At 50.1% G+C, this 17,026-nt stretch overlaps 1 protein-coding gene across 1 annotated transcript; it reads right to left on the bottom strand.

The window, feature by feature from the left end:
* Positions 1-192: 192 nt before the first annotated feature.
* HSD17B14 (hydroxysteroid 17-beta dehydrogenase 14) lies at positions 193-16,610 on the bottom strand (the record flags this gene model as incomplete). The annotated part of the gene is made up of 9 exons (XM_079908433.1): positions 193-366; positions 457-553; positions 670-737; positions 987-1,091; positions 11,468-11,559; positions 15,191-15,257; positions 15,779-15,861; positions 15,976-16,014; positions 16,523-16,610. 9 exons carry the CDS (start codon positions 16,608-16,610, stop codon positions 193-195), a joined length of 813 nt encoding a protein of 270 aa, XP_079764559.1.
* Positions 16,611-17,026: the final 416 nt, after the last annotated feature.

The following is a 17,026-nucleotide window of genomic DNA, read 5'->3' on the forward strand; positions in this document are numbered from 1 at the left end:
GGCCGAAAATAAATGTAATGATGGCTTCCTCCTTCTGGCTGCAGAGCGCTTTTAAGGGAACCTGTGCGGTGGTTTGGCACATTGGTAAGTGGGCTTGATGTCTAGAGTTGGGGGGGGGGAACTGGAATTTGGGAGACTGAGTTTTGGGTGGGAGAGCCCTAGTCAGGGAAGCCCAAGTGGAAATGTGGGAGATCACGAAGGGATGGTGGGGGCCTCCACGGGGGTGCCCCGACCTGCCTTGCACCCATACCCCAGCTCCGCACCCCCAGTCACTAGCAGCTCAATCCCAGTGCAGAAGCTGGCTTCGGAGGCCAGGAAAACAGCGGCAGCCCCCACCTCCGCTGGCTGGCCCATGTGGCCCAGGGGCTGGGGAGAGACAAGGGGAAAAGAAGGGTCAAGAGAAGCCACCACCTGACCGCCACCCCCATGCCACCTGGCCCTGGCTCCCACTCCTACCTGGGCCAGCGTGCCCTCTCGGATTGTGACTGTGGGGTCAGGCGTTGAGGCTGCCAGCTCTTCCCACAGTGGGGTCCAGATGTTTCCTGGGGAGATGCTGGGGTGAGGCAGGAGAGGGGGTCAGGGAAGTCTGCCGCAAACACTGCCTCCTGGGCTCACTCCCAGTCTCCCCAGCTCCCCCAGCAGGCTCTCAGCCCATGTGGAGCTGCTCACCAGTTGGCACGGACACCATATTGACTCTCATCCAGGGCCAAGGCTTTGGTCATGGCTGTTACTGCCCCCTGCAGAAGACGGGACATGGAGAAAGTTCAGACCAGAGAAGATGAGGTTCCTTTTGTCCTCTCCTCCCAACCAGGGGGCATCAAGCAGGGGCATCAGAAGAGGGAAGTCACGCTCTCCCTGCAGGTTTCATTGGGCTGCACCAGGCTCTGTCTCTTGGGAGACCCTTGATGTATAACAACATGTCACAGGTGGCCATGCCTCAGGGCTGAGGTTCCTGAAGGAAGGGGCAGGCTACCTCGGTGGTGTACCTTGGTGGCCACATAGGGAACCGCCTGGGACTGGCCAATTGCCCCAACCAGGCTGGAGATGTTGATGACATTCCCGCGGCTCTTGCGCAAGTGAGGGAGGGCGAGCTGGGGAGACAGAAAGCAGAGTAAGCCACCCAAGCCCCTGGATCTCCGCCTGCCCCGTTGAAATGCATCTTCATGGCCATCTCCCGGGTATGCTCACTAGTTGATCTGGGAACCTGCAGGGGCAGCAGCCAGGGTTCTGGGTGCACCTTCTCTGGTTTGCCCCAGGGCCTCTGGGTCTCACCCCTTAAGGAGTCTCTCCTTGTCTGGAAGGGATTTTTCTGTCTCTGCCTCCCCTTTCTGTGTCCTTGTCCCCCTCTCTCAGGGTCCCTGTGTCTCTCTCTAGGCCTTTTTGTATATTACTCAAAACTCCTGTCCAGGGCTTCCCTGGTGGCGCAGTGGTTGAGAGTCCGCCTGCTGATGCAGGGGACACGGGTTTGTGCCCCGGTCCGGGAAGATCCCACATGCCGTGGAGCGGCTGGGCCTGTGAGCCATGGCTGCTGACTCTGCGCGTCTGGAGCCTGTGCTCCGCAACAGGAGAGGCCACAACAGTAAGAGGCCTGCGTACCGCAAAAAACAAAAACAAACAAAAAAAACTGTCCATAACAAGATAGGAAAATGCAAGAGAGACCAAGATGGCTGCATATTTTACAAAACTGGGAGGAATCTCTTTATCCGTGGAGGGGAAGATGGTTTCTCTGAGTTTTAGGGAAAGCTCTGTGGTCAGAATGTGACATGGGAAGACTTCATGAAATGTACTCCCTATTCTGCCAACAGAATTGGCAACCCCTGGCTATCAGGAGGTCCCTAAACTAACTCTCAACTCTCTCTCTCTCCCTTTCCTTCTCTCTCCCTCCCAGTCGGTCTCTCTGTTCTTCCATTACACATGACCTTGAATAAACTTAAATTCTATCCCTCCCCTTGCTTGCCTTGGGCAAGGACTGTTCCTGCCATGAAAGATTAATGGGCACAGGCTGGCTCACCCAAGGGATACTCAGAATGGGAAGCTAAATTAACTCTCTCTCTCCGGTTCACCCCACCAGCTCTTTCTAACCTCCACTCCCTCAGAAACAGCCTCCACCCTGTCCTCAGTGCTCTATCTTCAAACACTCCCCGAGTTCCAACCTCAGGGCCTTTGCATTTGCTGTTCCCTCTGCTCAGAATGTTTCTCCTGACACAGCATGTGACTCAGTCCTAGGGTGACCAACTTTCCCCAGTTTTCTGGGGACATGGGACATTCGGTCCATAGTTTCAGGGCTAAAGTGGGACAATACTATCCCCTCAGCAACTTCAAATCCTGTTCAAATGTCATCTTCTCAATGAGGATTCCCTCACTGTTCTATTTAAAACTGCAACCTGCCTACCCCTGGGTCCCCAGCCCTCTTCCTGATTCCTTTTCCCTGTGTCACACACCTCCTTCTGACATGCCATATATATTTTTATTACTTGCTTATTTGTTTATTCTGTGTTTCTCCCACCAGAATGCAAAAACCTATGAGGGACGGTTGGAATTTCTTATTTTGATTCATCCCCCATACTAAGGTGTCTGGCACATAGTAGGTGCTCAATAAATATCTTTGGCATCAATGAATGAATTTATTGAGGATCTATTATGCGCCTGCCCCTGTTCTCAGCTATTTTTTTTATAAATTTATTTATTTATTTCTGGCAGCGTTGGGTCTTCGTTGCTGCGCACAGGCTTTCTCTAGTCACGGTGAGGGGGGCTACTCTGCATTGCAGTGCTCGGGCTTCTCATTGTGGTGGCTTCTCTTGTTGCGGAGCACGGGCTCTAGGCGCGCGAGCTTCAGTAGTGTAGCACATGGGCTCAGTAGTTGTGGCTCGCAGGCTCTAGAGCGCAGGCTCAGTAGTTGTGGTGCACGGGCTCAGTAGTTGTGGCTTGCGGGCTCTAGAGCGCAGGCTCAGTAGTTGTGGTGCACGGGCTTAGTTGCTCTGCGGCATGCAGGATCTTCCCGGACCAGGGCTCCAACCCGTGTCCCCTGCATTGGCAGGCGGATTCTTAACCACTGCTCCAGCAGGGAAGTCCTGTTCTCAGCTCTTTACACAGATTAGCTCATTTAATCCTCACGACAACCCTAAAATGAGGTCTAGTCGACAGCGCCTTCCTCCGGGTGAGGAGGCTGAGGAGCGAAAGGGTGACTGATGCTCAGAGGGTCATGTGATCGGTCACGAGCCAGTATTTGTGGCTTGGCCATCTGAGACCAAAACCCATAAGCAAATAAAAACTTCTGACAACTTGGGACTTCCCTGGCGGTCCAGTGGTTAAGACTCCACTCTTGCACTGCAGGGGGTACAGGTTCGATCCCTGCTCGGGGAGCTAAAATCCCATGTGCCTGGCAGACAAAAAACCAAAACATAAAACAGAAGCAATATTGTAACAAGCTCAATAAAGACTTTAAAAATGGTCCACATCAAAAAAAAAAAAAAAAATCTAGGGCTTCCCTGGTGGCGCAGTGGTTGAGAGTCCGCCTGCCGATGCAGGAGACACGGGTTCGTGCCCCGGTCTGGGAGGATCCCACATGCCACGGAGCGGCTGGGCCCGTGAGCCATGGCCGCTGAGCCTGCGCGTCCGGAGCCTGTGCTCCACAACGGGAGAGGCCACAACAGTGAGAGGCCCGCGTACCGCAAAAAAAAAAATCTTAAAAAAAAAAAGAAACTTCTGACAACTCTAAGTGTTCTCCTCCCTGTCTCCGCTCACTCTCACCAGCCTTGAAACCCTGACTCCCCAGGCCCTGCCCCAGCCATATTTCTCTCCTTAATCCTCATCACTCCCTGCCCAGCTGTTTAACTCCCTCCCCTCCCCCAACCTGCAAAGGTGAGGTCCATGGGGGCTGAGACGGGTTCATTCACCACCCTCATCTCAGCACTGGGCACACAGCTAGCGTTCAATAAATATTTGCCCCATGCTCCTTGTGGCCCCTTTCCAGCCCTAACCCAAGGCATTCCTTGGCAGGCATCCTCCCCCACTCCTCCTGCCAAGGTCGCCTGTACCTCTGTGTAGCTGCATCAGGGACCTGCTGGTAAGAGACCTGCTGACTCTCCCTGTCCCTCTTTCCCTTCCTCCCTTCAGACGCCCGATTTGAAACAGCCTGGCTCGCTCAGAGAACTCCTGCAGGCTCTCCCTGGCCTGACTCCAGGTCTCCTAAATGTTCAGGTTCCTGGGTCTGCTTCTTGCTCTCCTCGCCCTGCCGTGGGAACCCCCCACTTTACTGAGTTTCCACCAGCATCTCCTAAATCGCCCTTGGAGCCCCCTTCTGGAGCTCCTGACCTGGCCCCCTCGGGCATTTTCATCTCCGTGTCTCAAGTGCAAAACTTACCCCACTGTCTCCCTCTAAAATCTGCCCCTCTTCCTGGTTCCCAGCCTCTGACATGGGGCCCGCTCCCACCCAGTTTCTCAAGCCGGAGACCCAGGAGATCTGGGGGTCTTCCAGAGCCTCCCTCACCCTCAGTTCCTCATCAGACCCATCACCAAGGAGCTCTTGAATCTCTACAATTCCTTCCACCTTGTTAATTCATTTCACAGACATTTCGTGAGGACCTATTATGTGCCAGGTACTGGGGTAGATGCTGTGGACACTGCAGGAAACAAGACCGGGAGAGATTTCTGCCCTCGTGGAGCCCAAGTTCCATGGGGAGGCAGCAAGAAACAGATACAAGTGCACTATGAAATGTTCTAGAGTGTAATTAGGGATATGAAACAAGAAGGAGAGCAGGAGGAGGGGGAATGGGAGTGTTGGGCTGGGTGCAGTTTCAAACAGGGTGCCCAAGGGAGGGCTTTGGGAAGGTGAGATTTGAGGGTTTTTTTTTCATTCTTTTTGGGGGGGTCCTCTCCTCACAGTTTGCGGGATCTTAGTTCCTGGACCAGGGATTGAACCTGTCCATGCCCCCTGCAGTGGAAGCTTGGAGTCTTAACCACTGGACTGCCAGGGAAGTCCCAGATTTGAGCATTTTGAGTCCAGGTGTGAGCTGTAGGCATTTCTTAGAGAAAACCATGCTGGGCAGAGGGAACAGCGAGTGCAAAGGCCCTGAGGCAGAACCAGGCTGGGTGTGTTTGGCAGCCAGGAGGCCGTTGCGGTGGGAAGTGAGATCAGAGGAGCAACAGGGGCCAGAGTGTGTGAGGCCTTGAAGGCCATCTCTTCTCACGTGCACAAGTACGATCATCTCCTGATACGAATTCTCACCCCACTTTGCCCACAGATTTGTTCCTCATACAAGAGACAGAATGATCTGTTACTACTAATGATCTGTTAGTATTAATGGGCTCACATCCCTTCCTTGCTCAAATACCTTCTATGGCTTCCTGTTGCTCTTGAGGTCAAGACCAGATGCCTCGGCATGGCCATCCAAGCCTGATGTATCTGCCCCCCAACCCCTTCCTGTACCACCCCCTTCACTCACGGCACTCAGCACCTTGAGAGCTCCTAACTCTCTCCCACGGCCAGGCCTCTGCACAGGCTGTTCTCTGCCAGGAGCACCTGCGTCTCCGTGTAGCTCCATCAAGGACCCACCGGACTCTTGATGGCCTGACTCCCTCCCTTTGCCCCACCTCTCCCCTAGTTAATGTCATTCATGTTTCACTTCCTCCAAAAAGCCTACCCTGATGGCCAGAACAAACCAGCACCAGAACACACTCACCCATATACACTCCTCTCTTGTTTATTTAGTAACACTTGGCTGCCCCATGACTATAAACTCCACAAGGGCAAAGACCACGTGGTGTATCCCCAGCACCTACGAATGCTTGGTCAGTCTTTGATGACTAAATAGATGAACGAATGGATAGGTCTCTAAGAACCAATCCAGCTCTGAGGGTCTACAATAGACACTCCTGTGCTCAAACATCTTCTGCGATCCCTACTGACGAGATCTCATTTCCTTAACTATATAAATATCCCTAATTCCTCTGTTTTTTTCTCTAGCCTAGGGAATGGCTCACTTTGGCTTGTGTCAGAATCCACCAGGGAGGCCAAAGACCCAGAGATTCTGATTCAGGAGGCCTGGGGTCCCAGAATCAACATTTAAAGAGCTTTCAAGGGACATTGGTGGTGGTGATGATGATGATGGTGATGAAGGTAATGATGATAATGATGGGGGGATGATGGCAATGATGGTGAAGATGGTAATATGATGATTTAATAACGATGACGATGATGGCAGTGATGGTTATAATGATGATGATGGTGACGATGGCGATGATGGTGAAGATGGTAATGATGGTGGTAAATGATGACGATGATGATGATGGCAGTCATAGTGGTGATGGGAATGATGGTGATGATGGTGATGGCAATGATGGTGAAGATGGTCATGATGATGGTGGTAAATAATGATGATGATAATGGTGATGGTAGTGATGGTCACAATGATGATGACGGTAATGATGGTGAAGATGGTAATGATGGTTTAATAATGATGACAGTGAGGGTGATGGGAGCCATGGTGGTGATGATTATAATGATGATGAGGGTGGTGATGGCAATAATGGTGAAGATGGTTATGATGATGTTAATGATGATGATGGTGGTGATGGGAATGATGGTGATGATGATGATGGTGGTGATGGTTATAATGATGACAATGGTGATAATGGCAGCAACTTACACATGTTGACAAATTGCTTTACAACAGGCACTGGGATAGAGGCAGGAAGAAGCAGACAAAAGTCTCTGCCCTCTGAAAAACCAAATGCAATCGGCAGACTTTGGAGCTTGGTGTGAACAAACCAACTATAATAAGACATTTGCGAAAAACTGGGTGAATTTAAATAGGGCTTGGGTATGAAATGGTATTAAGAAATGACTTAATTTTCTTAGGAGATCTAATAGTAATTTGGTCATGTAAAAAAGTCTTAATTTTAATTATTAACATGAAGTTAAATTTTTTTTTTTTTTTTGGTCACCCCACACTGCTTGCAGGATCTTAATTCCCAGACCAGGGATTGAACCCAGGCCCTTGGCAGTGAACGCGCGGAGTCCTAACCACTGGACCACCAGGGAAGACCCCCCCCCCCAAATGTATTTTTAAGTTAAAACAGTATTTGGCTCTCCCTTGCCTCTTAGATAGGGGGATGACTCTGAGGTGCGTGTTTCTCGCTGAATCCCAGAGTGCCCCCAGGGGATGGTGCCCCACCTGGTGGTAACTTGCTTGGTGACGCCCTTCATCAGCAGCCTAGCAACTACTCCCCAGGCTGAAGGAAGCAATTCCTGGGATCGCCTTCCATCCATCCTGCCTTTCAATCCCCACCTGGACTCTGCTTCTGGGGGAACCCCGACTAACACAGGTGTGGCCACGGTACCGTGATAAGAATTCTAATAATCTGAATAAGAAAGTCTCTAGATTAGCTAAGATCATGATATCAATGTTAATGTTACTATGACTGTGTAAGAGAATGTTCTAGTTTTTAGGAAATACCCTCCAAAGCACTGAAGGGTAAATAGACATCATGCTTGCAACTTACTCTCAAATAGAGAGAGAGAAGAATAAAGTAAATGTGGTAAAATCTTAACAACGGGGAGTCTGCGTGTACAGGACTCCTCTGTATTATCCGGGCAATAAGTCTTAAATAAGTCTTAAATTATGTCAAAATAAAAATAAATAGGGCTTCCCTGGTGGCGCAGTGGTTGAGAGTCCGCCTGCTGATGCAGGGGACGCCGGTTCGTGCCCCGGTCCGGGAAGATCCCACATGCCGCGGAGCCGCTGGGCCTGTGAGCCATGGCCGCTGAGCCTGCGCGTCCGGCGCATGTGCTCCGCAACGGGAGAGGCCACAACAGTGAGAGGCCCACGTACAGCAAAAAAAATAAAAATAAATAAACGTTCTAATCCATTGGTAGTATTTATGAAGTTCTTACTAATGAAATTATATGATATCTGGGTAGGGGAAGGCAGGAGGCAATGGATAGAACAAGCTTAACAAAATGCTTATAATTGCTAAAGGGAGAAGGAGATGGAGGTTCTCCTGTTCTTAAAATACACCCAGGTTGTTTCTGCCCCAGGGCCTTTGCACACTCTTTTGGCAAGTGAAACACCCTGTGTCCTACTTCTCTACCTCCTTCCCTCCCATTCAAGGTCGAGCTCAAACTTCACCGTTTCCCTTCTACTTCTCCCAGGATTCATTTGCCCAATATGTATCTCAGAGACTGCAAACCGAGTGAGGTGGATCGGCCACAAGAAACAGGATGGGGCAAGGTTCACGATAAACAATAATACCTTGCAGACAGAAACCTCTGTGCCAGGTATGTTCTGAGGACTTTGTGGGTATTTAATTTAATCTCATTCAATTCTCAGGACAACGCTGTGAATTACTACCACTATTAGCCTCCTTCTACAGATGAGAAAACCTAGGTGCAGAGAGACTGAGAATCTTGCCTGATGTTACAAGTAGGAAGGGACAGAGAACCCAGGCAGGTGGACCCCAGATCTAGACCCTCATGTGAGGCTTCTGCACCAGCCACTCACAGGTAACAGGGTCAGGAGGCCAAGGAGGGAGAGCTGGGGATTGGGGTACAGTGGGGAGCCCTTGCCATGGATGCAGTTGGCCAACTTTTCAAGAGAAACCAGAAATCCAGGTGTTTGTGAGAAATTTCTCTCTTTTTAAAAATGCTGGCAATTAGGCAATTAATGAGGGAAGGAGAGAAAGAAAAAAAAAACCACACACACACACACACACACACACACACACACGGGAAGCCCCTGGTGGTCCAGTGGTTAAGGATCCCTGCTTCCAGTGCGAGGGGCTCAGGTTCGGTCCGTGGTGGGGCAGCTAAGATCTCACATGCCGTCGGCACGGCCAAGGAAGGGAAAAAAAATACACACACGCACTTACCCTTTACGGGCTGTGGTGTGTGCATGCCTTATTGTACAGAGGTGCCAATCTTTTGTTATTATTATTTTGGCCGCATACCACTGACTTGCGGGATCTTACTTCCCAGACCAGGGATTGAACCCATGCCCTCCGCAGTGAAAGCGTGCAGTCCTAACCACTGGACTGCCAGGGAATTCCCAGGAGGGGCCAATCTTAGAAGGTGAACAGAAACTGGGGACAGGAGCCAGGGTTGATTGGTTGAGAGACAGATTATCCAACTGCCTGGGGATATTTCACCTGGATCTCGGATGAGATCTGGGGAAGCACCTGAGCTTCTCCACACAGGTGACCCCTGACCCACTCCGTGCCCCTCTCCCCTCTGTTGACATTCGCTTTCCTGAGCTCCTCTAGCCTCAAGCTGGTGCGCTCCGAACTGATGTCTCCAGGCCTCAACCTTTGCCCTAGACCCATGGCCCGCACGCAGATGTCTGGTGGGCATCTCTCACTCGACAGCCCCCCGCCCCGCCTGCTCCTCCCCAGGCTTCCCCAGGGCAGCAGATGCCAACGCCTTCCTGCCAGATGCTGGGGATTGGGGTTGCGGGAAACAAACAAACAAAAACCCCACCCACTCCTTTCTTTCTTAAGTCGGCCGCCACATCTAGTCTATAAGGAAATCTTAAAAAGTCTACCTTTAAAATGCATCCAGGGATTTCCCTGGTGGTCCAGTGGTTAAGAATCCGCCTTCCAATGCAGGGAACTCGAGTTTGGTCCCTGATCAGGGAACTAAGATCCCACATGCCGCAGGGCAACTAAGCCCGCGTGCCACAACTAGAAAGCCCTAACACCGCGACTACTGAGACTGTGCGCTCTGGAGTCCCAGCACCACAACTAGAGAGAAGCCCACAAGCAGCAATGAAGAGCCCTCTCGCCGCAACGAAGATCCCGCGAGCTGCAACTAAGACCCGAGGCAGCCAAATAAATAAATAAACAGAAAAACTTACGGAAAAAATGTATGCAGAATCAGACCATTTCTCACCAAATCCACAGCCACCAGCCTGGTGGGATCCAACATCACCTCCTCTGGCCTGGACCATCCCATCGTCACCTCCTCACTGGCTTCCTGGCCTCTGCCCTTGCCCCCCACTTTGTTCCCCACCTGGCCACCAGACGGCACCAGATCCCACTTACAACAGTTCGAGTTCCTCTGCTCCGAGCACTCTATGGCTCCCAGCTCAGACAGTGTCAAACCCAAGTCCTCTCCAAGGTTTACAAGACCCAGCACGATCTGCCCTCAACTTCCAGCCTCTCCCTGCTTCGTCTGCTTCAGTCACGCTGCCTTCCTCACTGTCCCTCCTACACGCCAAGCACTCCCACCCCAGGGCCTTTGCACTGGCTGCTCCTCTGCTGGACCACAATTGCCCACATACCTCCTTGGGGTCTTGACTCAAATGTCACCTCTTAGAGAAGCCTTCTGACCACCCACCCTGTCTAAAAGAGCACACAGATACACACTTAAAAAACAAATTAAAAAAACCCTTATCTAGTAAAGATCATACTGAATTATTTTATTTATGGGTGAAATAATGATATCTGAGATTTGCTTTCAAATACTCCAGAAAAGGTAAAGAAAAGAAAAAGTGAGGAGTCAACAAGAAACAAGAATGACAGAATAGGGGCCTCCCTGGTGGCGCAGTGATTAAGACTCCGCCTGCCAATGCAAGGGACACAAGTTTGATCCCTGGTCCGGGAAGATCCCACATGCCGCGGAGCAACTAAGCCCGTGCACCACAACTACTAAGCCCGCACGCTCTAGGGTCCGTGCTCCGCAACAAAGAGAAGCCACCGCAATAAGGAGCCCACATACTGCAACAAAGGGTAGCCCCCGCTCGCCACAACTGGAGAAAGCCGGTGCGCGGCAATGAAGACCCAACGCAGCCAAAAATAAATAAATAATTTTTAAAAAGTATTATAATGGGGAATTCCCTGGCGGTCTAGTGGTTAGGACTCTGTGTTTCCACTGCAGGAAGCACGGGTTCGATCCCTGGTCGGGGAACAAAGATCCTACAAGTCCCATAGCACAGCAAAAAAAAAAAAAGTATTATGATGGTAAATTAAATAAATAAATAAAAAGTACTTTGATGAAAATAAGTTGTTATCATAGAGAACGAATATGTACAAGTAGCTGCCATATGAGCGAGTAGTCAGGAAAGGCCTTTCTGAAGAGATGGTATTTGAACTGAGATAGTGAGTAGGAGGTGATTTGGGGAAGATTCAGAGGAAAGGCGTAGAGGTAGAAGGAGATACTCTTTGCTCCTGATAGCTATTCACTGGGTAGCAAACCTGTGACTGTCTATTACTGATTCCTTGTCCTAACTCCTTTCTCCAGATCCTTAACATCCCCCACCACTACCACCACACCACTTTGGAAGGTTCTGGAAGGTTCCTAAGAAGACTGGGCTATGTAGCAACACAGGTAGCTTTGGCCAGCTGTAGGGATCTGCATGCATTTCTTTTCTACAAAAATGGAGTCCTTCTGGAATAAGATCAAAGCAAGGCACAGAAAACATTTGGCTCTGAGACAAAGTGGGTCTGACAATCTCACTGTCAGGCGGCTGCTCACCTTGGTCAGGGTGTACGTCCCCAGCAGGTTCAGCTCCAGCAGCTGCCGGAAGCCCTGGGCAGAGGTCTCCTCGGGCCACTGCGGAGGTGGATCTAAGGGTGGGGGTGGAAGAGAGAGAGAGCAGACGATGAGGGAACCATGAAGACAGGAGAGCAGGGAAGGGAAATAGGCACTGCGGGGTGCAGGGGGGAGGAGTGGCAGACAAGAGGGTCAAGGGTCCTGAAAAGGAAAGGAGGCTGCATGGTGGTTACTAAAAAAGTAGTCTCAAAATTGGATTAAGAAGATGTGGTTTGTATGTACACTTGGAATATTAGCCTTAAAAGAAAGAATGGGGGCTTCCCTGGTGGCGCAGTGGTTGAGAGTCCGCCTGCCGATGCGCAGTGGTTGAGAGACCGGGGTTCGTGCCCCGGTCCGGGAGGATACCACATGCCGCGGAGCGGCTGGGCCCGTGAGCCATGGCCGCTGAGCCTGCGCGTCCGGAGCCTGTGCTCCGCAGCAGGAGAGGCCACGACAGTGAGAGGCCCACGTACCGCAAAAAAAAAAAAAAAAAAAAGAATGAAATATCGCCATTTGCAGCAACATGGATGAACCTAGAGAATATTATGCTTAGTGAAATAAGTCAGAGAAAGACAAAAACTGTATGATATCACTTATATGTGAAACCTAACAAATAATACAAGTAAATATATATGCAAAATGGAAACAGACTCAGATATAGAAAAGAAACTTGTGGTTACCAAAGGGGAGACGGAAGGAGAGAGGGACAAATCAGGAGTATACAAACTACTACAGATACAAACTACTATGTATAAAGTAGATAAGCAACAAGGATATATGGTATAGCACAGGGAATTATAGCCATTATCTTGAAATAACCTATAATGGAATATAGTCTGCAAAAATACTGAATCTCTATGGTGTACACCTGAAGCTAACATAAGACTATAAATTAACTATACTTCAATTAAAAAAAATTAAAAGGAGCAGGGACTTCCCTGGTGGCGCAGTGGATAAGACTCTGCGCTCCCAATGCAGGGGGCCGACGTTTGATCCCCGGTCAGGGAACTAGATCCCACATGCATGCCGCAACTAAGAGTTTGCATTCTGCAACTGAGAGTTTGCATTCCGCAACTAAGGAGCTGGCAAGCCGCAACTAAAGGAGCCCTGGAGCCGCAACTAAGACCTGGTGCAACCAAATAAATAAACAAATATTTAAAAAATTAAAAGGAGCATCAAAAGAAAAAACAAAAAAAAAAAACAGTCTCAGGGCCGGAAGGCCTGGGTTCAAATCTTAGCTCTGACACTTCTTGGCTGTGTGACTTTAGGCAAGTCACTTTGCCCCCTGTGCCTGTTTCCTCATCTGCAGAATGAGGATAACACTTTGTTCTTAGGCTTATAAATTTCACAAGTCAATATTTGTGCCTGACACTTAGTACTATAAATGTGTTTGTTAAATAAATAGAAAGAGGGGACTTGCCTGGTGGTCCAGTGGTTAAGACTCTGCACTCCCAATGCAGGGGGCCTGGCTTCGATCCCTGGTCAGGGAACTAGATCCTGTAAGCCACAACTAAAAGATCCCACGTGTCGAAACTAAGACCCGGCACAGCCAAATAAATAAATATTAAAAGAAAAAATAGAAAGAACTGGGTGGATGGAAGAGGGACAGACAAATCAACATTCAGAAGAAAAGAAGCAGGAAAGATAGGAGTAAGAACAGGAAAAAAAAAATAGAAACTGGGAAAAACGGACCCTGAACCTTCCAAAGGCTTTAAGAGTCAAAGTGGATGAAGGGACAGAGAGATGGGAAACAAGATAATGGAAAGTTAATGAAATATTGGATTATTCCTCCTGGAGACCCAGGGCTTATGGCCTTGCTTCCTTCAGAGAACGGTTCAAACATCTTCAGAGAATCCACCCCAGACCCTCTGTACAAAACAGCCCCTGCCATTCTCTAAGCCCTCAATCAGATTTATTTTTCTTCATAGTCTTTATTAGTACCAGACATGCTAATATATACAATCAATTATCCTTATTCGAGGCAGCTATAGTCCACAAACTCACAGGGAACACTGAATTAGTGACTATTGACCCATTGCTCCTAGGGGAAATACATGTATATAATATTACATTATAACATATACATGCTATTAACTGAAAGTTTGTGTCCCGCCCCCCAAATTCCTTATGTTAAAATCCTAACCTCCAATGTGATGGTATTTGGAGGTGGGGTTCTGTGGGAGTTAAGTCATGAGGATGGCTCCCTCTTGAATGGGATTAGTGCCCTTATAAAAGAGACCCCCATGAGGTCCTTCATTCCTTCCACCATGTAAGGCCCCAACAAGCAGGCCCTCACCCAACACCAAATCTGCTTCTGACTTGATCTTGGACTTTGCAGCCTCCAGAACTGTGAGAAATAAATGTTTGTCATTTAAGCCACCCAGTCCATGGGTATTTCTGTTATAGCAGCATGAACAGACTAAGACAGGACATATATGTGTACGTATATATGTACATATGTATATGTATATAGTTATATGGCTATCTAACATAAATATTATAATCTTAAATCCTAAAAAACAACCCATACTGGCAGACTCTATTTTATTTATTTTGCAAATAAGGAAGTGTTAAGTGACTTGCCTGAGGCTGCCCCACTCACAGATGCCAGAGCTGGGATTCAAACCCATCCAGCTGGCCCCAGAGGGAGCTCCTTACAGACACTGCCCTCTCCCGTCTCCACCTCTGGGCATCTCTCTGTTTGAAAGCTAAACCCAGAGGGCAGAGCATCACCATGTTTGACCTTAGCTGGGAACATGTGCTACGGGCAACTCAAATTTTTGCCTCTCTGCCCATGTCCGTGAATACCGGGAAAGCGCAGTGAGTACTGATTCTGGGGTTACAACCCACCCTGCAAGGAGGTGAGTTCGCAAATACGGAATCCGCAAATAATGAGGATTAACTGTATCTGTCTTTTCTTGTCTATTTCCTTCCTCTACAATGTGAATCCCATGAGGACAGGAATGCTTGGTCAGTTTTGTTCACTGCTAAATCCCCAGTCCCTAGGACAGAATGTGGGGCATAGTAGATGCTCAATAAATATCTGTTGAAAGGATCAAGGACACAGAGAGAAAGGATGCACTAGTATCTGCCGTCTCTAAATTCTTACAACAGAGAAGGGAAGTGCAGCCCAGAGAGGGTAAGTCAATTGCTCAAAGTTGCCCAGCCAATAAGAGAGGCTTCTTTCTACCATGGCCTTGCTGTGTGACCCCAGTCCAATCAATTCACCTCGCTGAGCCTTGGTTTACCAACGTGAGGCATTCTTACGAAGGGTAAGCAGGAAGCTGATGGCAATTTCCCTTCAAAGCCTCCACACCAAGCCCTATAGACCACGTGTAGAGAGTACATCACCTCAGTCATGGAAAAAGGGCCATCAGCCTCACTTCATAGATAAGAAACTGAGGCTACAAGATGGCAGCTATGTGCCCAAGACAGTTCTGGCAATTATGAGGCTGAGCAGTTACACTATTCCATACTCACAACGACCCTATAATGATGACAAGGATGGTGATTTTCATTTTAGAGATGTAGAAACGGATGCATAAAAGGGCTAAGGGCACAGGCCTGGGGGCACACAGCAGGGATGGAACAGAGCCAGCATTGGGGTGGGAAGCCAGGAGGTGGGTTGACACCAGTGGAGAACAGCCCTCAGGACTCATGACTCACGGTAGCCAGCGCTGTTGACTACACAATCCAGGCGGCCGAAACGGTGGATGGTCTCAGAAATGAGGGTCTGAGGAGAAAGATATCTCGTGAGTGAGCAGTGATGGTACCAGGCCTTTTGGAGCCGAGGGTCCAAAAGTGAGGTGGGGACAGGAGTCACAGCTGAGGGGCCAGACACCAGAGGGCTGGTGACATTCACACTGCGGTCACTACTCCAGAGACCTGGGACTGGGGTGCGGGGGTAGATGTCAGAGATACTGGCTAAAGAGAAAGACCAGAAACCCTGAGGAAAGAGAAAAACTCTTACAGAAAGAGACTCACTGTGAGGAATTTATTTGTCCCAATCCACATGACAGGTGTGACAAGAGCCTTGAGGGAGTGGGAGATAAAGGAGAATCTTCCCAGGAGACACAGGACCTGGTCGGCAGAGTTAGAGAAAGCCTGGAAAAGATACTGAGCTGAAACCTCTGGGACGGGTACAATTTAGCCAGGAGAAGGGGGGAAGGCAGAGGGAACAGCATGTGCAAAAGCCTGGGGCGGGGTGGAGAAACAAGCGGAGATACCGGGGGTAGGGACAGAAAATACGCTCACCCTCACATCTTCCTCCTGAGTCACATCACAGAGCAGAAAGACGGTGCCAGGAAGCTCCCGCTCCAGCGCCCGACCCCCGGACTCTGCAGGAAGAGAAGGGCTGGGGGTCTGGACTCTTGGGTCAGAGGGAGGAGGGGTCTGGGGACCCGGACTCCTCTTGGAGGGGTGGGGGTGAGGACTGAGGGACCCTCACTCACCATCTTTGTCACAGATAACCACTTGGGCACCGCTTTCCACTGAGGATGGGAAGAGAATGGTTAACCCAGCACAGGCCTTTGCGAAGCCCTCTGGTGCCCTCTAGTGGCCACCTGAAGTGGGGCCGTCTCCCACTATGCTCCCCTCGTGACCCCAAAGTCTCATGATAATCCCTTAGGACAAAGGGCAGAAGTTTTGACACATATTCTCCTTGGCTGCTCCAGGTGCTTGCTGGAGCTCCTGAGCCTCCATCCCCGGGTTCCAGAGTAAACCCTAAATCTGCAAGAGGCATGTTCCCCCAAACCACCCGTTTTGCAGCCATTACTGAGACCCGCCGAAAGCGAGTCAATGGCGTTTGGAAATCCGCCAAAATCTCAGGCCCCAGGCTACCACTGCCTATCTTTTCATTAACTTTGCAAATGGGATTTTATAAGATAAGAATCTAGATTCCAGTACAGAAGATACTTCTTTCCACACCCATTAATTAGCCCCCGAGGGTCCCTCCTCTCCCAGACTCCCAACATTCAGAGCCAGCCAGACCCCACTCACCGAAGGCTCGAACGATCCCGGCTCCGATGCCGCGCCCGCCCCCGGTCACGACGACCACCTTCCCAGCATAGCGCGTTCCCGTTGCCATTCCGCGTGAGACTGTCTCTCCCTCTGTCACTCACTCCAGGATTCTATCCACCTCAAAATCCGGTGAGGTCGTGGGGTCGAACGGTAAATAGGGGCTGGATCCTGGAAGCCCGGCCCTGGGGGCCGTTGCCAGGAAAGCCAGAAGCCTGGAAGGTTGGTCCCAGCCCCGTCCTCCCTCAGACCCAGAGGTCCGGATCCCCAAACCCCTCCTCCCTCAAACTCAGGATTCCTGCCGTCTCGCCCCCTCTGCCCTCGGACCCAAAACTCCAGGTCCCTAGTCTTCTCTTCTTTCAGATCCAGGAATCCTGGTCCCCAGCCCCCTCCTCCCTCAGAACCAGTAACCTGGACCCCGAGCTTCCTCCTTCCTCAGACCTACAAGTCCGAGGTCCTTGTCCCCTCCTCCCTCGGGGCCCAGAA

The sequence above is a fragment of the Stenella coeruleoalba genome (genome assembly GCF_951394435.1).
Source record: "Stenella coeruleoalba genome assembly, chromosome: 20".
Taxonomy (NCBI): Eukaryota; Metazoa; Chordata; class Mammalia; order Artiodactyla; family Delphinidae; genus Stenella; species Stenella coeruleoalba.